General features: G+C 39.7%; 1 protein-coding gene across 1 annotated transcript in view; it reads right to left on the bottom strand.

Annotated features, from left to right (window-relative positions):
* The window catches only part of agbl4 (AGBL carboxypeptidase 4), a 299,306-nt gene that overhangs the window by 185,620 nt on the left and 85,750 nt on the right, over positions 1 to 27,936 (bottom strand). Inside the window, exon 4 of the mRNA XM_086090040.1 lies at positions 1,601 to 1,695. Coding sequence (XP_085946166.1) covers positions 1,601 to 1,695 — 95 coding nt within the window. The remainder of the gene's footprint in view (positions 1 to 1,600; positions 1,696 to 27,936) is intronic.

The following is a 27,936-nucleotide window of genomic DNA, read 5'->3' as shown; positions in this document are numbered from 1 at the left end:
ATCATTGACTGTCCTTTGCCTCTTTTGGTCACCTCAGACAAAACTTTTCAGTTGTTTTGCAGCTTCTGCCAGGAAAGCAGTAATTGTGCATCGACATTCAAATTGACTTCCATCTTTGTAACGAATGGGTAAAAAGGCGAGTGACGTATGCCATAAAGCAGTCAGCACATTTGTAGTTTTTTGTGTGGCAGTGTTCCTACCATCCTCCTCAAAGTTGCTAAGTGCCAGTAAAAATGAGACAGATCTCCTCAGGTACCATTCAATTAGTTTTAAGTTGATGTTTCATCAGGAGAGTTAGGAAAATATTTGCTGTATTAGAATATATATATAAGTATTCTTTAAAATTATGTCTTTTTTTTTTATTTACATTTTTTTGTATGAAAAGTACTACTGGTATCAGTACTTGGTATCGGTATGGTTGACTTAAAAATTTGAGTATTTTTACTTTTATTGGTCTGAAAAAAGTGTATTGAACATCCCTAATAATAATACTAACACAAATTTAATATGTAACGAAGCAATATATTTTGTAATATTTATGAATGAAGTGTTACGTTCAACAACAGGTGGATTTTTTTCCTGAAACATCATAGCTATAAATTATAACACATTGTAAAACCCACATTGCGCAAGCTTTTATAGGTCAAACTTCAAACCAAAAAACAAAAATCTCAAAAACCAGTGGTAGAAAAAAAATAAAGCAACATTTGGAAATCATCGGGGTGGCATGGTTCAATGGTTGAGTGGTCGTCTCGCAACCCTGAGGTTGTGGGTTCGATCCCAGGGCCACTGTAACTATGGTTACTCCTGATGCTCCATCATCAGTTGGCGAATGAGTAGTCAAAATGTAGCGCGCTTTGAGGGCCTTGTAGGGTGGTAGAACCATCTCGGAATAAAATTTGCTGTTGACCAGTGCTATCGACGATGGCATCAGATTGGGAAAAGTATGTTACTTTTTCTTCTTTTGGATTTACTTGTGGACATTATTAACCCCTAAAATGACATATTATAGTATCGTCAGCACATCTTTCGTTTCACAGCAGAAAAGAGCGAGCGAGGAGGGCTGAGGTGCATCATGTCGCTTGCGCTGTATCACAGACAGCAGTTCATCTGTCCTGTCTATGCTATCGAACCCGTCGTTTCCGTCCATTAGCCTGCAAGCGGCGTGCCGCGGGACGGCCGGCTCGGGGGTTGCTAGGCGGACGCGTACGGCTCAGGGTGGCAGATGCCTGGTGTTTCTGCGGATGCCCTCCATCAAGCGGTGACAGATGTCAGGGCTCCTCTTGGACGGCAACACTTCATCACGCTACTGTGTTCTCCCTCCTCGCCCCGCTGAATACACCAGCCTGCTTGGCAGACGTCGCATCCACTGCACACCCCCACACACGCTTTTCTGCTTCCATCAGTCATCCATATTACATCAGACAGGCATCATACTGGCAAACCGATGGATCACATGCTAATGTGCGTGAACTCTTCAAATTGAAGTTAGCGGTTAGGTTGTACGGGCGCTAACCGCGTGTTAAGGAATGTGTATTTTGTTGTGTTGGGTTCTTATAAGGCAGCTGGTGTCAATGTAGTAAAGTCATTTGTTACTTACCATCTTGGCCTGCTGGTGGACTTGACAACGGGAGACATGCCATCTCTGTAGAGGCTCTTGGTCTTGGAGAAGTTGACCACATTGAAAATGACTCTCTGCAAGACAAACAAGGAAGACAACTCAGTCTTGTTTGTGGCTCGAAGGAGCATCGATCACATCAAGAATAGTCAGCACCTCGGGTTATTTTGTATGTATATACAATCATCAAGGTGGATATAAGTTTCATTTAGTTACTCGCTTCCTCAAAATTGTCAGTGAGATTTACAGTATTTTTTTAATTTCTGTAACTCAGTAATATGTTTGTGTGTCTTCCACTAACACTTCCAATTCCATCATTTAAATTAAATTTTTTGCTTGATGTCCTCCCAAATTTTCTGTGGCGAAACCCATGAAATCTACAACACCTAAAGTGCAAAACCTTCTTTGTACTATGGCAGTCTTCACCTGTTGCCAATTTCTTAGAATGAGTAAACACACAAATTGGTGCCTGCCCACTATATAGAATTTATCTCTCAGGCACCTTCACAAGTGAGTCATTTTATTTTATTCAAGTTTAATTATACTGGTGTCTTCTTTTTGTAAGAGAGTTAAGTTTATTTTTTTAATAAGTTAACATGCACAGCAGGCAATCGCTAACAATGCTAACGCAGAAGTCATAATTGCAGTAAATATTTGTATGAAAACTAATTTATGAAATAACTAAAGCTACTGAACGTAGAATATTCAATTTCAAATCGCTACTGCCACCTGCTGATTAAAAAAGGAAACTGCAAATACCCTTTGTCACATACACAACGCGCACACAACGACGTCACATCCGCAGACAGAGCGCGGGAAATTCAAACCCGAATCCAGTCTGAAAACTATTGGCCAGAGTCTTCCAGGAGTACCCATTGTGAACAGCTAGGGTGTTAATCTACTAAATAGAAGACATTTCAGTCATAAATTGTCAAATAAAATGGCGACTGTAAAGATAAAAAGTTCCATATTGCAGCAAACTTGTTCATTGCATAACAATGCCAGTAATCTTATTTATTTAATGACAGAATTGTAATAATGTCATTTAAAATACTGCATGTATATATAAATATATATATATATATATATATATATATATATATATATATATATATATATATATATATATATATATATATAAAGAAAACGAGAGAAAAAATCTACTCAAAGATATTACAAATCATATAAAACAAAAACATTATAATTATAAAATAAATTATAATAACATTATTGTAATGGGATTTTTGAAAATGAGAACCATTATCATGGAATTGATTCTGTTTACCGTTGGAGGTTTCACAGTAGGTTTTCCAATATATATATATATATATATATATATATTTTTTTTTTACAGAATCCTACTAAATCTTCAACAGCCGCAAATACGCCTCACAAGCAATCCGCATCACCGCGATGATATAAGACTGCTTTAACGTCCTGCAGCTCATCCCATGTTGCGTAAAAAAATAAAAAATCCAAACAAGGCAGTAGCTAATCTGGAAGAACAACATGGTTTTCCACTGTGGCTCTGTTGACTGAATCTTTTAGCTCATCTCTTGTGGACCAACATTTCCCGGCTCACAACGGTGGGAATGCGGAGAGAGGAATATGCAAATCTGTTTTTATGAAAGTCAAATGAATGACGACGGTAATACCGCGCGGAGGTAAATGAATGTTATTGATGGGGCATATCAAATTACCAAGCAAGTCTTGGTGGTGAAAGTTAACTGGGTGCTACTGAAATCCTATTACAGGCTCGCCACCCTCCTCGCCCTCCCCGCCGTTCCTCCCCGCCATCCCTCCCCTTTTCCTCCCGCCTAGCATCAGAGGAACGGGGATTGCGGATTGTGGCAGGCTGATTCAGACCTCGCTAAAATGACATCTAACTGATGTTGAGACTGGCAGCAGGCTCCTGTTGCAGGGAGATAAGACCATTGCTGCTGGCATTTCAATTACACTTTACTGCCCCGCACATCTGTTGCGAGAGCTACTTTTCAGCCTTTTCCCCCTCAGGCAAATGCAGCATTACTTTGACTCCGCCGGCTTTCTTTGACTGCCTTCGCCATTCTTTATCCGCAACAAATTCAGATTGTCTTCTTCCTTTGCTTCACTCTTACCTACCCGCTTGTAATCTATTTATTCGGCCTGTTTAACTGGGAGGAAGCCAGCGCTGGGCGCATGACAGAATCGCAGGGCCTCCGACGATGGCGGGGAAGGCGGAAACGCAGCCAGAGTAATATAGAAAGAAATGGCGGGAGACAAAGAGACAGCGAGATAATGGCTCTGAAGAGATGCATGGGGGGTGGAAGAGTGAAAAAGCACTTTTAATGGAAAAAGAAAATGAACTGGGTGGGCGGATGTGGAAGACAAAGACAAGTGAGTTTGATGGCAGACGCATGCATGACATGTGGAGGGCCGCGTTTTCCTCTGGTCTGTGAGTACATTCAAGCTTATAATTAAACAGCAACATTTAACAAAGGGTCATAACCTTGCATGACTTGTGCACTAAATGAGCAGTTTACGGAAAGCAAGCACCTGATGATGGATGCAGCTAGAAAAGAAGTTGATGAAAAATACAGCACACTGAATTGAAGTGAAAATTGTCTCGGGGGAAGAAAGGAAATTTAGAGGTATGTTGCAATTTAAAAAACAAACCTTTTGTCATGTTAAAGACTGTCATTACGATATGAGTAAAATGATCACATGCAGTACACAAGTAAAATGATCTGTGAACAAATCAGCCCACATTGGCCACATCTTGTACCTCTGATTTGATATTTAAGGAACCACCGTGCCATGTATAGCGAATATTCACATCTGCAAAAAAAAAAATAAAAAATAATAATAATACAAAATAAAAAATAAAAAATCCCCAAATTGGGTACAAGATAAGCAAAGAGAAGCAGATTGTCGAACCCGATCAAATGATTCAAAAGTGACACATTATCAGCAACAATTCTGCTCGACAAATCAATCTATCACTGTTTTTTTACATTTTTAATTGATTGTAAAATCCCCCAACAATTAAGTTGGACAATGTTTTATAGTAACACTTCATTATGAGAAACTCATGCTATCAACATAGCCGTTATGGCTAACATCAGCTTGTTTACAGTGCACGTTACACACAGTGAACATCTTATACATCTTTAACTCTTCAAACTCCCCCCTTTAAAAGGGAGGGGGGGGGGCTTCAACAATTCATTAATTTGTTATATGTGACCTCACTAGTCTAAGCATGACATTCTGATTAATATCATATTTGTAGAAATTTTAATTATGCAGCCGTTTTATCCATCTCAGGGGGCGGCTATTTTGCCAGTTGCTGTCGAGACATCATAGTTGTTCAAGTCTCAGGCGACGACCAATCATAGCTCACCCAATCATAGCTCACCTGTTTTTTGACGCTCAGCTGTGATTGGTTGAGACCTGAGCAACTGTGATGTCATCTTCAGTCGACAGCAAGTGGGAAAATGGCTGCCTTATGATATTGATAAAAACTGCTGAATTTTGATGCTTAACTCATATTCCACTCACACAATATTAACCAGAATAGTGGGGCTGCATAGAATATATTATTGTCAAGAAAAAAAAATGCAGTTGACTTTCCCTTTACGTAATTTCAAAAGGCAATTGCCAGAATATGTTTGCATCTACGGCTATCCATCCATCCATTTTTTTAGCCGCGTATTCCTCACAAGGGTTGCGGGAATCTATGGCTAATTTGATGTAAAACCATCTCCCAAGTTTATAGAGAATGATACGGGGGAAAAAAGCGACAACATCCACTTAAACATTGGCTTTCTGGATGAAAATGCTTTCTCGGGGGCTAATATATTTAAATACATCCTTATCAAAACTGCCCTTTTTGGAAAAGGCATAACGTTATTACCCTTCAATGAATTCCACAAATGCTCGTTGAGTGAGCGAGGAGCTCTGTGTACTGTACTGTTTGCAGTTTTTGCATTATCACACAGACGTAAATGTCACAGCGTGTTAAGCAAATTCAGTGCTTTGCATCTGCTTGCTAGTAAATGTGCAAATGGCAGACAACGTATGTATACTTTATATATAGACACGACTCCGTCTCTGTGTGCCCAAAGCCTAAAAGTAGTCAAACTCTCTCCATTCGCTCCACCAACCCTTTTCACATGACAACGCAGTGATGTGCACGCACAAACACACACCGCTGTGGGGCCGATTCTCCAGATCATTAAAAACGTACGCGCATCTACAACCAATTTAGACGTCGGTGCGTGGATGTGTGTTGGGTCTATATATGTGCGCACATGTGCAACCCTGAAGATTTAATTAGGCTGGGAGCAGTTAGAAGAGATTAACATCCATGCTGTCTGAGCTGTCATGTCGCCGAGGCGTGTCAAAGCCTTCCGCTGACCCCATCGCTGCATCGATGGCCGATTGGAACAGGTGTTTGTGTGGCGACTCCACTCGCACATACACACTCGTAGCACTGATGGCAAGAAGCAATCACTAATTTTAAATTGATAGGACGACAAAAGTAAAAATAAGTATATAGTAGTGGTGTGACGTCATGGCCAAAAACGGTTTGTCTGATGACCGGGGATGGACAACTTAAATGATGGAAGAGGCCACGCACTTTTCGACCAGAAAAAAAAAGGCATTTTAAATTTGGAAAAATATGTGCCGGGCCAAGGAAAACGAAAATCCATGTATAATTGACGGCCTAGGAAATGCAATGGCAAAACTGGGCAAAAATATATACTGTATACTTTTTGTGTAAATTATTTATGGAAAAAACACGTAACTTTTTTTTTTTTATTAAACTAAAATTAAAATTAAAAAATTAGATTTCAATGAAAAATGGGTGTCCCCCACAAATAAATATTTTTTCTGCATCCCCCCCCCCCCCCCACAAATTAATTGGAGGCCACATGCACATAATGGACTTCCACTTGCCCATCCCTAGTCTACACTATCAGAAGCAGTAATGTACATTTACTGCTTAAATTCGAATATTTATGATTACCAATCAGATTTCAGTTTTGCACATTTCTGTCAGAATTCAATCCTAATTATATGACAGCAAAGTCTTAAAAGCTCCCAAGGAGAACTCGTGTCTGCACAAGCCTTTTTACAAATCATTCCAGGAAAACGGAGAAGCAAACTTAAATGCCCCCCCCAAGTTCAGTTCCAAACGTCATATCATAACTGTCTAACAATTTCACATATAGTTCGACATTTCTCTTTAACAAGGTAAACACTTTGTTCTGAGGCTGGAACATATTGTCACTTATTATCAAGTGCTTTATTATTTTTTTTGTTTGTTTAATTTATTTTTATATTAAGCATGTTAAACTATGATTTTGCCTGCACGGATAATAGAGGTTTTATTTATGGCCGGCCCAGAGCACAGTGCTCTTTTTCAGGATAGAATTGCATTTGGAATCAAGCAATGACCTTTTGATAGGCATTGATCGGCACTACAAGCACATGCTAAGATATCGAGGGAGAGGAAGAGGGAGAGGGTTAATGTTTCAGGCCAAAAATGACTTCACAGATTTGATCTCTATTACTCGCATCACATTACATAGGCAGCCGGCGGAGAGAAAAGCAGCAAAAAGAAATTCTGCACATGATCTCATGGTACAATGAATTGATAAAGTTGGCCCAATTTTAAGCAATAAACCCAAACTTTGATTTATTTACCTTCTCATGTTTTTGTTGTCCACCTTTCATAAATGTAAAATTGTTCTTGTTTACTCTTTCACAATTTCCATTTCAGAATTCCAACTTTTGTCATCATTTTCACAAAAATTACTTTTCACAAAGGAGTTCAATCCACGCTAAAGGTAAAAGTGGTGACTAGTGGGCTTACCTGTAGTCACTTTGTCTGGAAAAATATTTCAGCGAAACTGATTGTTTGAGGAAACAAAACAAAACACACAAAAAAAAAAAAAGCTGTATTTTTGCTAAGGTGGTTCCCCAGAGTGGCATTTTCATCCATTCAAGCGAGGCAGCTCAGCTGTGGCTAAGCTTCTGTAGCGTCTGGTGACAGTGGGCAAGGTCACAAGGTGGTGATAACAGCATGACAGGGGAACACTGTGGGACGACCCAAAGCCCTGAAGGAGAGGGAGGAGGTCATCGTCTTGCATGTGTATGCGTGGACATGTGTGTGTATGTGGGTGGGAAGGTGCATGTCAGGTAGCAAGGTGGACAGGCACGAACCCACTGGGAGCTCACGGATGACCTTGAATGGAACTGCTCTACATAACCTGACAGACAGTTCACTGAGTTCCATGCTGACGATGTCACAAAGTAAAAGTCATTCGCGCTCACATTGGCCAGTACGCAGTGCAGCCTCTGAGAGAGTAGAACAGAATCCTGCATTGTGGAATTCTCCACTGCCATACAAGTAAAACCAAACCAAACTGAAAAATGACTGACTGTCTGGCAGATGACTCTTTTCACACTGATTAAACAGAACTGATGTTACAGTTTAAATTTGAACCCAAAACGATGATATCAAGGAATGTTTATAAATGACTGACTGCCATGCAAGTAGTAACAGTCGGTTTAGCAAAACGAAAATAAAACGACTTATTATCTCAAACAAGGGGGATCAAATTTGTTTTTGTCGCGGGCTACATTCTAATTACGTTTGACCTTGTAAGGAGTTATGACTGTGAACCCATATCAATTAGAGATAGACCAAATGTTTAGTTTTTTGCTCAGGGCCAATACCGATTATTTGTGGTCAAGGAGGCCGGTAACCGATATTTGGAGCCGCTATTCAGTTTCAGTAAATAAGGGGCGAGGAACATTGGTGCAATGTTTAAAAAATATATATATAAATTCCAACACTTAACTTTGTTGAAATGTAAACAAAGATATATGCCCCATTTAATTTTTTGTAAATGCATAGGAAGGATGATCAGCGTTTTGCAAAAAAATTTTATGGGTTAAAAAAACAATGCATTCCAATAGCCGTCAATTATATGCGCATTGTCTAGTGCTGTCAAGCGGTTACAGTTTTTTAAAACTAACTAATCACATAATTTTCTGTAATTAATTAAACACATTTTAAAATAATTTACTAGATTCATCTCCAAAGTTAACACTTTAATTTGTTTCTAGTATTTTTGCTATTTGCAGGCAGGCTTGGTCCCTAATCCCAATAGCGAATAGCGGGGTCCCGATGTATTTCAAATTTCAAATGTCTTCCCAGCCTTCTCTTGCATGCCTTCCATCCAAATTAATAACTCTCCTAAATAAATAAATAAATAAAATAAAAATAACAAAGGGACACACAGTATAAAGTGTAAGTAAAGAGACAACAACAATACAATACATTCTAAATTAGTATTGGTGTGTGATGCCCTGTGGCCAAAAAGAGTAAGATTCGTAGTTATCGATCATGGAGGCAAGCAGCCTTTTAAATGTCAGCTTTTAATTTTCTTTGGCCTCCCCCAATGAAATAAAGATGTATTCAAAGCAGAGCTGTTGCAGACGATATCAGACAATCTTTTGAAAAGCTTTTGTGTGGTTTAGGCATTCATGGCTTTGTGTGCGTGCGTGTGCTCAAGAAGAGGAGGGAACGTTTGTGCATTGGGTATCCACCTTATTCCTGAGGGCTCTGATGGAGAAACAATTATGGGCACAACTTCCTAGAAGACACTGGAAGTAGCAGAAAGCCATTTGCTACAACAAATTTCGTTTCCTGGAGTGATTGATTTGACTTTTTTTGTTTTGTTTCCTGTTCTAAATGATCATAAGTGCCCGCTTGCATTTAAACATGTTTTGCAGAGCTTTTGAGATTGCTCTTTGCCTCACTGTCTGAAATGATAAAAAGAAAAGTACTGTAGCTAAACAAGCCAAGTATGTCATCCTCGATATCGTCATCATGTTAGGAGATTAAATCTGCATTTCTGTCAAAAAAAGCCAGTTTCCATTTGTGCAGTTCCAGCACCTTCTGGTGGTTGGTTTAATAGTGCAGTTACATTTTTTTATTATGTGTGTTTTGGCCATCTACATAGGAAATGTAAAAAAACAATACTGTGTTTTGTTTTTCCAAAATGAGCTTCTTCTTTTTTTAAACAATATCTTGAGTTTGTATACAGTATTGTGAGCTTTTATATATATATATATATAATGCCAACCTCACCATGATATTATGATAATTGCCCTGTTGTGTGGTTTGAATATTGTTACATCCGTAGTAGGAAGCAAGATTGATTGCTGCAACAACAAGCGTTCCCACATTTTTGATTTTCTTTTCTTTTAATATTTTTTCTTCTTTTTCTTCTTCTTTCTTTTGAGAGAGCTCAGTATTGTTAATTTGGTAATTTTACCGATTCGACATGTCATCATCATTGCTCTCTCTTTTTTAATTTTAATTTAAATTTTGTGTGTGCATGTGTGCGCGCATGTGAATGTGTACTCATTAGTTCACCTAAAACCTATTAAAAATCCCATACCGTTCACCTAAACAGAATACTTCAGAATCCAGCTAGAGTCGTGAGGTTGTCAAGAGACCCGAGGAAGGATCAAAGAAAAGAAAGGAACGTGAAATCCAGCACCGACCAGACATTACCTACTACCCGCATTTTTTATGTCTGTAGCTGTCATAGAACGTGGACTCGCTGAAAGAAATGACGGTTCCAGTTCACACTGGAAGTCATACTCAAATAATTCATACAAGGGCTTATGAGGCCTCGAAAATAAGGTGGACACCACAGTTGAACGGCAATCGCCAGCCTCCACAGTGAGGCAATGTACAACGGCAACTTCCTTAATTAGGGCGTCTCTTACACTGAGTGACAGCAATTGTCGATATCTTCAAGACATGGATGGAGGTCTGACGCGCACACGCGCACGCACACGGCATGACATGTTGATGAATGCACACAAAATAACGAGAGGTACACAAACACTGCCCCTGCAAACTTTTGTTTATGGACGCATATTTCTCAACTCACACAATCAGCAAGCTGTGAAAGCCGAGTGATAAACATTAGCTCACCTCGACAAAAGTGTTTTTTTTATTTATTTTTTTATCGCCTTCATTTAATCACAAAGCCAAATACTGCACAGCCAACAGAAACATGGTAGCGCTATAACAAGATCACAGATTAATGCTGTGATTTCATAATGAGTGTGCGTGCACAGAACATTGTGGTCAGCAGGCTACATATTGACAGATATTTGGAGACTCGTCTCTTCTACACAACATGTGCTTGGACAGCTCCCAGGCAATAAGAAGTCTTGCTGGTCCAAAACAGTGGCTTTTATTTGCGCCCTGCTGCCAACATTCACAGCCACTAACAATAAATATTAGCATGTAATTGCACAGTGTGGCAAAACATAAAAAAGTGACAAGTGCGAGAAGAAACCGCAGACAAAAAGACCATTCAGGTCCAAGTTTTGTAACATTCCGAGAGATTTCCTTAACAAAACACGCTGTAGCCGCCGCAGTGCAGAGTTTATGCGATTTATGTGCATATTGCATAGAACCAAACGAGCGCCTACATGCTTTTTGCAGAGCACATCAAATAAAATGTGATTGGATTTTTTGTGGCCTGGATGTATTTTTAGAGCCTCTGTGAAACAACATTATCAATACTATATGTATTGGTAATAAACACGATACTGTACAATCACATTGTCTGATAGAATTATTGTCAAGCAGTAAATTTAAAGCATGTAAAAAAAAAAAAAAGTGCCCACCAATGAGCTGAGTTGCATTTTAAAGGAGACATAAGATGCCGTTTCTTCATATTTCAATGGTTCTCAGGTAGCTTAGTAAAATGTCAGAGACATGCTTGAGTCAAAATACCACAAGGATCAAGAATTACCGCACTGAGCAGCTCGTTTTGGAATTCTCGTCTCATGCAAATGAACCCACACTCACCCCGCCCCTTTCTAGTTGAGGGCGTGCCAACATGTGTATGGCTTGATTGGCCACGGAAACTCCTGAGTTTAAGTAATTGTTTGGCCCATTTTTTTTAATTTAAATGTTATACTCTAATCCAGCTGATTCCAATCAACAGGATCGTTATCAGGCTACATCAGCAGTATTGGAGAAGGGAAACATCCAAAACCTGCAGGACTCCGGCCCTCGAGTGTGCCCACCCCTGCTCTAATTGGTACACAGTAAATTCTGTAGAGTAAATTTGACTCTATTTGGAGTGGGACAAAATGGACTCAGTTTTAGAGTAGGCTAATATTTACACTTGGAAGAGAGTAAAATAAAGAACTGAACAAAAATGTAATAAAAGTCACTCAAAGGTTGTCCGGCTGTCTCCCAAGCTGAAGGTCGTGAGTTCATTCCTCAACCCTTGAGTGAGTTATTTATTTATTCAATTCTTTATTTTACTCTCTTCTAAATGTAAATTATTGCCCTAAAACTCTATTTGGTCCCACGCTTTCAAATTGAGCTTGTAGCAAACATGAGTAATGTCATGCACACTGTGATCGCAAGATTACAATTTCAGTGTCCCAAACATCAACAACTCTGAGTCCGGCGGCCTCATACTGGCCGTATGGAAACATCAATCTCGATCTTGGAATGAATTGTGTCCGTGCTGCATAAGAAAAGCAGAGTATTTTTTTTTGCTTCTGCTACAGCTAAAGGCATTCAGTCAGTAAGGGAAGGAACTATTCAACCCTTCACATGTCCTCGTCTGTTTTAAACGTGCAACAGTAAACATGCTCATTCTTAGAGGAACATCTCTTTCGAGGAATCTATTTCTCGCCTCTTTCTGTTTCGGGCTATCGCCGCGCCGACATGGCTCGAGCTCGGCGCGCGCTGCTCTGTGCTGTCAGGCCCTTCTACAGCACAGGGGTTGTCAGGAGTGATGGATGACGATCAACCTTCTGCTGTCTTCTACTATGCTCCTGGGAGATTTACAGGCTCGCGGACTACCAGGCATGAAAACCAATCTCTCTTCTCTCATTCTCCCTCTCTTTTTCCGTCTACGCTTCGCTCCTTCCTGTTTCCAATTTCAGCATCTCAAATAATGCTTCCATAATGGAATGATGTGTGCAAAACAAAAGTGATATTTGTTTGTGGACAGAGGGAGAAGATTGCTCCTCTTAAAGGTTATTGTGGTTGTGTTAGAGGGAAACGGCGTTGTCAGAGTGATGGGCGCCATCTTTGACAGCCTATCTAGCGCATACGTATCCTTATTTTCAGATGCGCCATTCAGGCTGCAACACATGAGCATCCAAGTATATGCCCAAATGGTAATTTCAACATTCAGGAAATATGTCGTGAAAGTCCAAATATTAGTTTTTTGTACTCATTGTCATTTTAAGAAATACTCTGAATGTAGTTTGAACGTTCCATTAAGACATCTGCCGATGCTTGTTGCCAGGATGTGAAACCTGTTTTCCCTCTTTCCTTTATTTAGAAGCTTCACACACGGGAGGAATTGGAAGTATTCCGTTGGAAAAGTGAGACATGAAAAATAATTAGACATATGCACATATCTTTAATAGTTTAACAGTCCAGAGTCTCCTTGTCCTATTTTGCACTTCATAATATGTCATCATTAATGGGAGACAGGTCTGGACTGCTGGCAGGTTTAGTACTAACATTCTTTTATTATGGTGAAACAAGGAGAATGTGGCTAGTCACAGCTATCTCTCTCACTCACTCACTCACTCTCACACGCACGCTCTCTCTCTCTATATATATATAGACTCTTGAAATAAATATGAAATATTCAGGTATATTTGCACATGAGACCAGACCAAGGTTATTCAACTAAACCTTTTTTTTTTCCTTTTACCTTTGAAGAAAGACTCAGACAGACTAAGTCATTACAGCAAGTCATTACCGAACATCAAGTCTCCAAAATTCATAACCATTGCCTATAATTGCAACCTTTCAACAGCTGTCTTGTGAGGAAGCCTGTATTTGCATTCATTTGCAAATCCAGTGAAGGAACCATGCTGACTGGTGAAATAAATATCAACTTTAATAGGCCTGACAGTACATCACGACTAAAAAAGTTAGACGTAAATGAAATGTAAATGTTATTTAGATTGCTATATAATAGCTTGCAAAGTGTCTCATCTTATCAAATACTTGAATTGAGACAAAATGAGAAGGAAAGACCTCCCACACGGTCTATGGGCTCTATTGAAACATCTACTGTGTTTGTGTATCTTAATATGAAAGTTGGATACTATCTGTGTGATATTTTAGAAAAGAGCACCAAACTTGTCTCACAGTGTTTTTTTTGTTTGTTTGTTATTTTCTTGAACAATTTGCATTAATTATAAAAAATAAAAAATAAACTCGGTTGGGTGTCATAGCACTGCTGGGAGCCACAAGGAAAGAATGAGTCATTTTGAAATGTATAATGGATTTGTGTCTGCGGGGAGAGTCGAGGATCTAAGTGTATGCAAGTGGATGTCTGTGCCAAATAAAGGGCACGCAGACAAATAGCCCCTCGCTGGTCATTCCTCTCACCCAGTCAAGAGCGCACCTTCAAATGAGACCCGTCTCTCGTCGTCAGTCATTTTGCGGGCAGCTGTGAATATGCAGATGCGAGAGCAGGACAGTGCCGGAGGAGAGGAGAGCAATAAAATCATAAATAAACAGGAGCTTTGGGGGGTTTCCCGCCACCGTAACTGCTGCCATTTGACCTCGGGCGCTGTGCTGAGGGCATGGATGATAGATCTGCCCTTCTCCATCTTACAGCTGTTCACACATCAACAGCAGAAGCTCCAATTAAAGCGCTGAAGTGGCGGCATCTTTATCGTTACAGACACTCTGGAGGCCCGCGTGTCACTTCGGGCCTAGATGAGCTGATGAAGGAGACTTGGGTGGTTAGTGAGAGGCCGATATCACGGGCGGTCGAGATCACCCCCACCCTCTTTTCTGCACGTTTGTCACAAGCCATCACAATGGCACACACTGATATGGCACACTTGGAATCATTTTGAAAAGAGAGAATAAAACCAAGGTCGAAAGAGGATAAACAGTGCATGTGTGTTCTTCTGTTATACCGAGCTTAGAACTAAGAAAGGATGAAAGGTTGAAGGACACACATGACAGATGTGCTGAATCAGCAGAAAGTCTTGTCATGGGTCAATGTTGAGAATACAAAGGCCGGTCGGTCTATGGGAGTCCTGACCTCAGAGCCTTGCTGTATAAGCAAAGGGTGCTGTGGAAGTACATTTAGTGTGAATGTTGTGAATGGCAAATAGCCCTGAAAAAGAGCAAAAAAAAAAATCCCCACAGCCTCCAGAACTCGTCATATTTCATATTATTTTCAAGATCACAATTAGCTGATAGTGTTTACAAGTCTAAAGGCATCAATAGTTTTTTTTATTCAGCTTGCAACCAGAATTAATGCTGCAACCTTTTCACTCATGTTCTGAGAAATTCACAGAGGAGCCTCTAATAACCAAAGTTGGTAGGAACCAGCTACATTTAAGCCCGTAAGCTTGCACTTGTCAGAGTAGTTTTAATGCAACATACATTTTAATTTATCTTAGGTATTTTTTGTGTTTTGGCTTTTGTCTTATTTACTTACTATTGTTGCACAATCCATTACACAGGGGAACACATTTTTTGCTGAGTTAGGTCTGACAGCTGTTTTCAACTAATCTTCAGGGACGGTATCCAAAATTGAACTCGCGTCAAATCTTTGAACTATAGATCCCCGTTATTCTTAACAAATATGAAAAATATTGTACTTGACTGATATGTGTTTGTTCGATAAAAATAATCAAATATTGTCATAACTGCGACTGCACATGTAGATGAGTGCAATAATATAATTAGCTCTTCTTACTACGGTCTTACTACAGCTCATCGGTGGAATTTTGCTTATCTGTGGAAAAACAACCTGACAACCTAGAAGAAAACTGACTGCAATTTTGGAATCAGAATGTAAATTTTTGTTTTAATCAGAATAAAAGTCTAACTCAACAAATTGTTCCCCAGTGTATGTATTTGTTCATTTTGGTACATCAGAGATACTTCTGTTATATGAATAATTCATCAATCCAACGTAAACATGAACATTAATCAGTCAATGAAACTAGGCAGTCACATGACTGCAATAAAGTCTTCATTGCCCTGCCCACACATACGTGAAGTTTTCAAAGTGACTCATTACATGAAGCACAATGACGTGCGACTCGCAGTTTGTCATCCTCTGCTGTTTCATAAGTATAAGCAAAGAAAATGAATTCAATAGCATTTCTTGTGGTTCAATTTGTCTGACTGTAATTTGTTATTTAACTTATTTTATGAAGATGCAATTAATTGCTGTTATAGATTAATTTAAGACTGCACATTTTAGATTTAACTAGTGATCTGTCACTAGAGTTAACTGACCCTGAACAGAAAAAGTGGCACGTAAAATAGATGGCTGTAAAAAGTAGCCTCCAATACCAATTTTATTTCAAGAGTCTTTCTTGGATCTCAGCTACAAACAGCTCTGTTTACTTTGTTTGCAAAACACAGACAACACAGTCTCATCTACCGCTTCACTACACCCCACAGCCCAAGCACAAGAAGATAAGGAGAAGAGAAACAACGGGATAATGGCTTGGAGTCACAGGAGAAACAATGGCTTTAGCTTTCTAATGGCTCAGAAGAACACAACTGTTTTTACGAGGAAATGCACCCTCACTGCTATGAATGGGGGGAGGGGAAGAGAAAATAGGAGAAAACAGAAGGCTGAACATGCCTAGGCAATATGCACAAAAACATAATGCATTTTAAAAAAGGGACTAAGGTTGGAGCATCAGGCGTAGCAAAAAGTGATACTTTTCCCTCAGTTGACTGATTACAGTCTGATAAGCATGGAAAACACCTCAACACATCATCGATTGGCAGCAAAACAGATCAATACACAACCGGCAGCACACATCCCAGATGGATTACCAAAAGATCTTTACGTAAAGCAAAAAATTTGGTAAAACAAAAAAAAACTACAAATTTGTGTCACCTAGTTAGCAGCTGACTATTGATTTAATTAGCATAAATAAGGCTCATTGTATTGAGCCTGCTTCGACTCGCGGCTCTCAACCAATATTGTCCATTGACACCATCTGCAGTGTGTAGGTGTACATCAACATAGCCAGTGGGCTAATCTGAAGGTTTGATTTTGCAAATTGAAGATGTGGGCTAAATAAACAACCTCACGCATTATGCTCAAACACCACGGTATGCTTTCAAAAAGTGTTTTTACATTTTCAGCATACCGCAAACATTTAAATCAATTGGTCAATAGTAGACCCAGTCGTAAAAACAATCAATGCATAAAAAATTAAGAGTAATGCACCTCACTCGACAGGCATATTCTATTGAACAATTGGGTGAAAAAGTAGACTAGATTTTAGACTCGCTAAAACCCGGTCTAAGTGGTGACGCAGGTGTTAAAACACTATTGTGGTGGATTTGATCGCGGCACAGGCGGATTGCTCCGCGGATGGGCGTGCTACATTCCATCCGTAAATATTAGAGCAGTGTAAGACAATCCCTCTGAATCATTGTAGGAATCAACTCATTGAACGAATTAGTATCATTGGCATCTTAAAACATTTTTCGAGGTTGCAAGACCCATGCCACATTCATTATCAGCAATTGTAAATCTTCTTGGAGTTTGTTTAACTCTAAATGCACTTTGCGCTCATCAATCTCCTGCGTGAACTCCAGTGAGTGCTTCCGACATGTACAATTTTAATTGGTTAATGAGGGGAACCGCTTCAATTGGCCAGGAGTCAGCTGCATTCCCTCCCACAACGTCACATACTGGTGCAAACTACTCTTCTATCTGCGCTAGTCTAGCAAAAGAAAGACAACTCATAGACTTCCTTTTGTGCGAGACTTGCACTGGGCACAAAAACAGTGCCAGTAATGTTGCTGAACATGGACTAACGGCACTAAATCTCAAACATGACCTCACTCTCACAATCTTGTATGTAACCCGTTGCAGTCTTTAGCCTTACTTATAAACTCTTTGTTTTGCTTCGGCTATGCTCTTGTTTAGTCAAAATGCATTGATTTGAATCTAGCCTCAGTGATCATCATTTGTTATTTTCTTTGCAAGTTTTCATACTGCTTTATCTTCTTCTTTTTTTCATCTCAATTCATTGAGTTTAGGTTTTACTGTTAATTTCTTCCTTTTGAAAAAGAGGGATATCTTTTTCACAAGCATAATTGTTTTCCTGCATGGTTGTTTAAGGGTCAACAACTTACTGACTCAAATAAATGGTTGCCAACTAAAACATATTAATAAATGCAGTAATTACAACTTGGAAGTCTGTATTTGCACAGTTGACTCCAAGTGGAGATTTTTTTCCCGTCCAAGTAGTAGCAGTGACATCGAACCGTGGGCTTGCATAATTGAGCACACCAGCCAAATTTCCTTTTCTAATCAAGACACATTAAAAGGAGTCAACCGGTTTGTGCTCAGAGTGTTCTGGCCTCTGGCATTGCTAGGACTGCGTGATGTTGACTCAATGCCATGGAGAGTTGGCTATGGGTCTCGCTCTGCAATACCCCGAAAATTGATGTGGCTCAGGATCACCATGGTTCTGCGCCACACTAATGTCCGCTCCAGGGGATACTGAAGGGGAGTCCAGCACAGTTGTCTGTGGTAAAGGTACCTCGGTATTCCGTGTCTCTGTTTCCTTATACCGGAAGATTACGACTCAAATTTAGACACGCATACACACACAGAACACACTGTTGTTGATGACATAAGGTAAGAACTATGAGTTGAACCAGGAAAGAGAAGCAGGTGTGTAAAGGTAGATGGGAAATGGTCCAAATTTGGCTCTGAAAAGAATAGTCAATAGAAAGACAGCAACTCTGCCACTGCCTTACCAAAATTTGTTGCAAAAAGATTAGTATTTTCCAGGATAGAGACAGGCAAGTGTTTCACGAAAGGCTTTACATGGCATTGAGTCAAACTCAAAAACCCTTGGAATTATCGCCAAATTACCCACTGTAACTTTTGGTTTGTGCAGGAATGGGAACGGGCCAGAGGCCTTGTCCAAAAGAAATAAAAGGTGGCCTGAAAAGAGCAGCAGGAAAATGGACCTTGGCTTGATTAAATGGTCAGTGAGACGGAAAGCACCAGTGATGTGATCTGTGACCTCGCGCACTGCAGACAAAAAAAAGAAAAAACTTTTTAAAGAAATGATTAAATGAAAGCACCTTCAAAAGCAGCCTGAGGGGAACGTCAACGAAGCGGATGGACTGGCGGGAGGGGGTGCCGTGTCCCCACTTAGCACAAACACTGCAAAATGGGAGACTTCGGATTGAGAGCGCGATGATTGTGGACTCTGAATGACTGAATGCACTTTCTGACCACTTGCTCTTAGAAAAGAGGAGTAAGAGTGAGACATACTGAGAGAATGATCCAGTGCCAACAGTGATCAGAGAGACTGAGAACTGGGTCAGCTTGTAGCCCAGTGCAGGACAGAACACCTGAGAAGCAGCAGTATGGTGGGCATCAGAGATAAGCTTAAATCTTGTTGTTCTTCTCAAAAAAAAAAAAAAAAGGTGTATTACTATCTGATTCCCTCTACTTCAATTAAAGCCTCAGTAGCTAAAACAGTCATGAAATGTCTTGTTTGTGTGGTGTTGTCCAGGTGATTAGGAATGTGGAGAAAATATGGAACTAAAAATGCCTCAGGTCTCCCCAAAGTACTTGCTATCACCATTCGGCCATCTGTTTTCTCCAGTTTATCCTGTTCAGGGTCATGGGTGAGCTGGAGGCTATCCCAGCTGATTTTGGTCTACAGGCAGTCGCCGGTCTATCACTAGGCACATATAGAGCAACAAACATTAACTCATTCACTACCACACATTTTTAAAGCAAAGTGGATCATATAGTCAACAGGCCCACAGAATAAGTTCTATGTCTTCTTTTTTTTTTTTTTTTTAATAAAATAAAATAAAAAATAAAATAAAATAAATAAATAAATAAAAATAAATTAAAAAAAAGTTCTATGTCTTCTAAGTCAGACAAGGAATTTGTGTTCACAGTCGCAACCCGCCCAAGAAACATTAACAACAACAAAGGGAGACAGAATGGGAAGCCTGGTGGTTCGCTAATTAGCGCCCTGGCATTTCTAAGAGGGGGAAAAGGGAAAACATAAGGAAGGCGTTTATAACTATAAACAATGGTTTCTGACCAAAAAGCAAGGAAAATGAGCTTTTTGTGAAAACATGTCAAGCAGAACAGTGACTTTGAAGCAAACGTGAAAGGGCTTTTAATGGCAAAATAATAATCCATTCACAGAAATACAACTAAGAAACACGCAATACGCAACACTAGCTAACCTCATTCACTCCAATAATTGTATCATCTTTTCTCCTGATCACGACGAACACTTTCTACTCTACCAACCGCGACACGTACTCTGTTCAACGTGACAAGTGAAGATTCCCCACCTAATGTTTATCTTCCGCTCACAAGACATGCTTACCTCAAATAAAGAACGATGCGAGGCCGATAACTTAGTCATTACAGTGGTTGACAAACCTGAAGCCTTTCTCGCCTAACCGTTGAAAAACACATTTAAATATATTTGTTGGTAGCAGTAAATGGTTGGATTCCACTTGACGGATATAAATGTCCACGGCAGCGAATGACATGCACATTCACACCCATGCACAAGTTAGTCTTTAATGAATCTACAAAGCATGATTTTGGAATGTGGGTAGAAAAAAAAAAAGACAAAAGCACAGAAAGAACATGGAAACGCCACACACACAAAGGGCCAAGACACAAACCATAATCCTCAACTCAGACATTTTGTGTCAGCTTTGGTAAAATGTTCTTGTTGGGTGTCTGGGGAAAAGGAATGGCCACCATTTTAAAGACAAGTAAATTGTCTGGTTGCATCACTCAGCCTGCAAGTGGACACTTGTGCAAAGTGTAATCATTAAAGATATTCACAGCTCTGAGGCAAAGACAGAGGGCTCAGACCGCTGACAAAAGGCAGAGAAAAACACCGCCTGCGAAACAAATCATGCCATGCTATAACATCGTGCTTAAAACTTTGAAAGACAAACATCTCAAGACTAATAACACCATAACACGTACACACAACAACAAAAACCAAGCAATATGTCAGTGTTTTGTCTGTGAAGGATTATCCCAAAGGCGCGATGGACACAATAATCTATTCTCACGTTGTGTTCAAAGCGGGTGGCATTGGAGTGGACTTTGGGTTAGGGATACCGACAGTTGTCTAAATTCGAACCACAGAAATGATAAGTAGACAAAATGAAACAAAGTGAAGTGTGTCTCTCCCTCGCTAAGTGAGTTCCTCTTTGCGGCGTTGTGTACCTCAAGAGGATATTTGTGCTGCTTTATTGCAAATTAGGCTTCCTCTTTTGAACTTGTATTCACCGGAAAGTATTGAAGTATTCACTAGAGGGATGATGATTATATGGAAAATGAGACAAATAGCAAGACTCTTTACTGTTTATTGTATTTGTCTATCCGAGGCCTAGTATACGCGAGAGGGTTGTGCATTTTAAAACTTAGTTGGAGGAGTTTGCAACATCCCCTCATGGCTATTTTTATTAGAGCGACAAGATAGGTAATTTTGTTTCTGAGCTGTTGATCTTTCCTGGGTTATGTTTTTGTGGCTGTTATTTGCAACAATTTGGATTTGATAATAAAGGGCATTAACATTGAAATAATAGTCACCTGAGGTAAAAGATAAGGAGTTGGCATTTTATTTATATCCGTTTCATTTCCATTTGATTCTGGTTGTCCCGTTTGGCATTTGGCAATCACCATAAAACTGATAAAAAAAAATCTAAGATAAAACCCATCCATTTATTTCAATGGCACTTGTCCGCGTTAGGATTGTGGGTGAGCTGGAGCCTCTCAGCATCTCAGCTGACTTTGGGCGAGAGGCATGGTACGCCCTGGACTGGGCGCAGCGCCAACCAGTCAACCAATTAACCACATACTGGCTTATTAGAAATAAAGCTGGTTTGGGGCCCTTTGACTGTACGTAATTCATATACATTATGATGATAGCTGGATCCTCATGGAGGGGCTAGAGAGTTTGGAATAGTCGTTATGGAATATGATCTTGGCTGTGGATATTGTGGGAGTAGGAGCAAGGTGACTTTCACGGAACAGGGGTGGGCTGACACAAGCAGTCCTCAATTTAGGAAGCCGCAGAAATTTGAGGCCAACGCCATGCTTGTACAAAGTGCTTTCTCGGAACTTTGGCTCGTTCCTCCTCCTGCCTCTTGGGTCTTTCTCAGGCCTGTTCCGGGGCAGCTAGCAGCCAGATATCACTATCTCCTTGATTCAGGATGGAGTAAGCTGCCTGCCCGCTGCTGCTTTACTGAATGGGATATGCAGAATATGAGACTTATTTGCGAGTTAACAGGCGTATTTATCCAGCAGGTGGACACCTTGGTATATTTGTCTATGATGGAAATATATTCATGTGATGGAGCGTTTCAAGAAATGTTCATAAAATGAACAGAGTAATAGGTTTTCTTGATTTGATTGAGCAGAGTCATTCACTGCCTGAGACTATGACACTATTATCCAAAAGTATCAAAGTGACTGGGGATCACAATGCGGTCACGGACAGAATTTCCACAAAATAACAAACTGTGTCCCAGAAAGACAGAGTGAATTATTTTCTGACCTTAACCCTTTAGGATCAGAATAAAAAATAATCTTAATTGGCCCAGTATGTTAAAACATAGTCATGATCTGAGCCGTCAGGCTGCGCTCAGTTGTTTGTTGTTGTGTTGCAACCAGTTGACCACAAGGGGCGCCAACGCGACTCACACAGCTGATTTCATTCATGTAATCAGTTGGCGTATTTAAGAGGCAGTCGAACCAGCTACCTCTTGTCGGACGTTTCACTTGCCAGCCACCAATGCCCAAGCCAAGTCTCGACTGTTTCTCAACCACGATTCTCGTCTCGCCTTGTACTACGATCTTGCCTTGCCCTCAAATTTTGCTTCAGTAGTTGGAGCCACTCCCATACTACAACTCACATTTATAATAATTTGAGGACAAAAACACAACAGCGCTAGCTAGCTGGTACGCGAGGCCACGGATGGATTTAAAACTTCACTAAAAGCGGGGAAAAAACCTCTCTGGTTTCTGCCGTTGGCCAGTGTACTGCGACGGATCATTAGTTATTTTAAAATAAAAAGGATAACCTAAGCTCACTGGCCACATACAGTCCAATATTTTTTTCAAAGAATGTGATTATCAGACTTGGTAAAACACTTAGGACAACATATAGCGTAGATTAAATATATTTTACTATGACGTGTTTTTCGGCAAAACTACAATGAACTCATTTACTCCCAAAAATGTATATAAAGTTCTATTTTAAATATTTCCATGGTTCCAAAAAAATATTTATTTATTTGTTATGCTTTTTTTTTATGCTAGAGCAAACAGAAGGCTTTGATGCAGCCTCTGACCTGAAGAAGTCGCTTAAAGCATTTATTACAAAAATGGCCAGCAGGTGGCAGCAGAGTATAAGCGATCAACAGGTTTGTGAATGATGATGAAACTTGACTATATTCTAATGCTAATTGCTGCAAAACGGAAACAGATACAAATATACTTTTTTTTCCTGATGGAAGAAGAGACTCTAATCTTTCTTTTCCGTTGTTTTTATAGCAATAGAATACAACATTCTGTGGGCCTTGTAAAATCCAGTAAACCAGCCGGGAGCAAAGGGGGTGGCTTCAGTGAAAATGGCTGGTATAAAGGAGTTAATTAACCATTCAAGTTGATTCAGGATTCTCTGTTTAAACGGTAAACAAAGAGCGAATGTGGAATTTGGGTGCAAGCCTAAGCTTTAAATGTATGATCCTCTGTTTACAAAATATCACCAGTAGTGAACAATATAGGTTAAATCTGATATAAGCATTTTAGTCAAATTATTGACAGTTTTCCAAACGAATTCTGACCATGTTGTTTACTGTATTGTGTTTAGAACTTTGAACAATGGACTACATAATTAAGTCACTGTCTAGGATAATTAAGGTTTTTGGAAGATCAATTTGATACCTTTTAAAGGATACATGGACAACCTTTAAAGCTTTCTTCAGTTATAAGAAGCAATTGAGTTAGACCGTGAGACTTGCCTTAAAAAACAATGAGGAAAAGAACTGCATTAGTGGACGATATTATAGTACCGCTTATTTTTGCAGAAAGGAGAAATGGGGGAATAAACAGAGGGCAAGGGGTGAGGAGCACTGCTATCCTCTTTTGGCTCAGACTCTCTGAGGGGTTGACAGGTAAAGAAATAGATCATTGGTCCGTGACAACTCAATATGACCCCCACGCTGCCGTGCAGCGGGCTGTCTTTGGAATGAAGTCCCTGATGCAAGTCGGGACGGCGCGGCTACTTAAGTGCACAGCCTCTGTTCCCTCCATACATTTTACCTCTGACTCCCGTGCACTGTCCTTGACTGCTGTTAATGTTAATGAGGGGATATTACACGTAGAGTTATTTCTGCAGCTTAATCACAGTACCGGCAGCGCATTTGAGTAAAAGATGCTCGTTTGGCCTGGTGAAGGACTGACCTGCCTCCTGTCCAATTTATGTCGGGAGGCGCTGCAGTCGAGCTCGCCCGATGTCCCTGAACTGGGATAAGCATGTCAGGACAATGAATAAAGGGAATGCATAATTCTTAGAGAGGAAGATTGAGGGTACTGGAAGGAGACTGGCAGGCGGCTGGTCTCGGATCTGCCGTGGAACTGCCACATCAGAGGAAAAGGGATTAACAAGACCACAAACTCGCTCCCTTCTCTTCTACAGTTTGTTCAGCCAGTTTGTTCTCATTTTATGCCCTTCTTCATTTGACTCCATTTTGTTTGCTGGAATCATGTTTCTCCTTTGTGATGCTCAGTCTCCCACTCTTAATTATATGCCATGTAATATCTCCTCTCCCAAGGCAAACTAAAAAGTGATTTCATTGTATTCAATACGCAGATAAAATGTATTATTTTCGTTCATTGTGTGTTTCGTACTTGTGCGAAGAATGTCAGCTCAGCAGGCAAAGTGAAGCCGACTTTCACATTCAAATGCTAATTGGCACGAATCATCCATTGCTAGGAATGTGCATTTCTTGAGTTTCACCTAGCTGTCGGAGGTAGAAGTCAAATAAATAAGAGAAAGAGTATGCTTGGAAAAGAACAACAAACAAAAAGATGGCGGCGCCTTTTTTAAGTGTCTGCGCTGTCAATGCAGTGCATTACGTGGACACAAAGCAAGCCATTACTGCTTAGCATTGTTGAATTTTAAAGTGGCCAAATAGTGACAGGTCTATTTCTTTGCCGTTAGTGAGAGAGGCAGGCAGAGCACAGGACATCTAATTACCCAGCATTGCGAGGGACAATAAAACTCTTGATAAGCAAGGCATCAAGCTGTGTGTATAAATATACGTATGCATGTGTGTTTGTGTGCGTGTCTGTGTCCCCCCCCGCATTCATATGCGTGCATGGAGTTGCGTGAAATAGAGTGAAGCTGACTGCACACTCAGCTTGTTTAGAAGACTTGGAGAGAATTGGACATGTGGACAAATGTACTGCCCAGAGATGTACTGCCGAGAGAGACACAAAAATGGGAGTAAATAAGAGAATTGTACCTATTTCAAGTTGAAATGAGGTTGAGGGAGTTCCTTAAACTGTCAAACATGTCCCTGTTTTCTTAGAATAGCGAGACACAGTCTGACTGAATAGTCACATTTGTCTATATTGTTGACCACTGTTAATGATTAAAATGTTTACATTCATCATGTTTACTAGAGATGTAAACATATTTCAAAGGAATGACAAGCTGTTACTCTAAAAGCTGTTTTTAACAATATTTGATCAAATAAAACACATTTTCACCTCAACTTCAAGACTTAATGGGCAGTATTGCGTATCAATACTCAGTGTCTGCAAGTACTAAACTCAAAGTACTTGTACTGATATTTGATCTAAAAATAAGTGGTAGGGGTTCATCCGTAATGTGAACTAAGAAATAGAAAGCTCAAAATTTGAATGCTACTAAAATCATAAAGGTCAATTCAGGCCAACATTCTGTGTAGAAAATGTGTTTCTAATGTTTTCTGAGGTCCAATTGAATGATGAACATTTTTGTCACAGAGATGTACAAGAACATGCCAACCTACGTGTGATAAGAAAATTATGTTTTTTTTCTTTAGACATAGAGAAGCAGCACGTAGCTCACTCTTCCAAGGTTATTTTGATTATTTTGACAGTTTTAAATGACAGGGGTTTGACTCAATGTAATGTTTATTTGTACCATACAGTAGAGTTTATTATTTTTAATACCAAAATAATCCGTTTTAAAAGGGAAGTCAACCTAAAAATGTGTTTTACAATAATATGTTATATGCGCCCACACTAGTCTAAATACAACATTCGGAAGAATATTGTGTTTGTGGAATATGAAATAAGCAACAAAATCCACCCATTTTTGTCCATTTCAGAGGGGCGGCCATTTTGTCACTTGCGGTCGACTGAGAATGACGTCACAGTAATGGCCAATCACAGCTCAGCTTGTGAATGTCACATGACCACGTTTAGAAAGCTGTGATTGGCCATTACTGTGATGTCATTTTCAGTCGACAGCGAGTGCCAAAATGGCTGCCCCCTGAGGTAGATAAAAACAGGTGGATTCAGCCGCTTAATTCATATTCCGCAAATGGAAATCAGAACACCGTGTTTAGACTAGTGGTTCTGCAAATAAAGGACATTTTTGGGTTGACTTCCCAATTGGTTTTATTGCACACCATTTCTCCATTTATTTCAAGTTTCACAACTGTGTCTGCTATTTCAGCTCATTTCAGTCTTCCCCAATGTATGAACAGATTTACAACCTTAGTAGACAGCAGCAAATCCACTTGATGATTCATCTTTTTGTTAAAAATGAATGTCAGATTTTTTTGGGCCATCAGGGTTAATTGACATGTTAACACACGGAAATGATTTTTGCTTAACCGGAATTGACCGCAATCTGTGTTTGTTCATCGTCCCAGAATCTAATAACACACGCAAAACTTTCTTCTCTCACCTCCTGGTTGTGGAAGATAGGTTGAAGCAGTAATTTTATTCATATATGCATTCAATTTGACCTAATCCATCAATATATTTCCCCTAGGTTGGAACAACTGAACATAAACCCACCTCATCATTTGCATGTATATACTTATATATTTAGCATTTCAGGGAAGACACTGTATAAAACGGATATTTGGAAATAATCCGAGTGGAAACTGGAGGGGGGCGGGAGAGGATGACAAGGATAGGACACCAACAGCATAACGGCGGATAAACTGAACTCTTAAAAATGTTCGATTTAACAAAGCATCATTCTAATGTTATCAACTTGGACCCAATTTCCATATATTATATGTCAAATACATTTTACTTGGGAAGTAATAGAATTAAGGGATGCTTGTTTTAATGCATCAAAGAAAAACAAAATATGTGTGTCCTTGGTTGAAAAAATCGGAGGTTCGTCCAAATTGGGCTTAAAGATGCTGAAAAAGTCTCTAGCTCCCAATGCATGTGAGGTTCTGTGCTTCTGTGTGTGTGTGTGTGCTTGGTTCTCAGCCAGCAGTGTTAGCCAGAGGTTATTTGGCAGGCCCTCTGCTGGTTTTAATTTTTTCATCAAGTGTTTAAAAAAAAGAAAGAAAGAAAGAAAACATCACTTGCAGCAAAGCCAAAATCCTTCAAATAGCAGCAGGAAATTGTAAAGTACATAAAAAAAATTGGCAACTAACTCATGTAATCCCAAAAACGTATACATACGTTTTAAGACTTTTGTCCTGCACTCCCAAACTGTTTTTTATGCTAGCGCATACAAAAGGCTTTGATGCAGCTTCTGACCTGAAGAGGTTGCTTAAAGCAATGGTAGTTATTATAAAAAAAAGGACCAGCAGGTGGCAGCAGAGTATAAGAGAGCAGCCAGGGCTATGTTGCAACACACTCTTTTTCCCAGTGTTTTCAACAGGTTTGTGAATGATGATGAAACTTAGCTAAATTGTAATGCTAATTGCTTCAAAAAGGAAACCCATACAAATAAACATTTTTTTTCCTGATGAATGAAGAAAATAGAAGCTTTAAAGGAAGAATATGTTGACTGACACTTTCTTTTGGTAGGTTCCATGTTTTTATAGCAATAGAACACAATAAAGGGGGTTGCTTTAGGGGAAATGGCTGGTAGTAGATTTGTTGTTGGTGCTTTCTAGCCAAAGTCAGAAGGTTTTGTTCCAACACCGACTGTCGTTTGGAACTGTTCATAATGTTCTCCATTGTGACTACGAAATCAGTTAC

This window comes from Leptonotus elevatus, chromosome 11 (assembly GCF_054856555.1).
Source record: "Leptonotus elevatus isolate MCC_2025b chromosome 11, RoL_Lele_1.0, whole genome shotgun sequence".
Classification (NCBI taxonomy): Eukaryota; Metazoa; Chordata; class Actinopteri; order Syngnathiformes; family Syngnathidae; genus Leptonotus; species Leptonotus elevatus.
The sequence above is the reverse complement of the archived record's forward strand: the minus strand, read 5'-3'. Positions and strand labels throughout refer to the sequence as shown.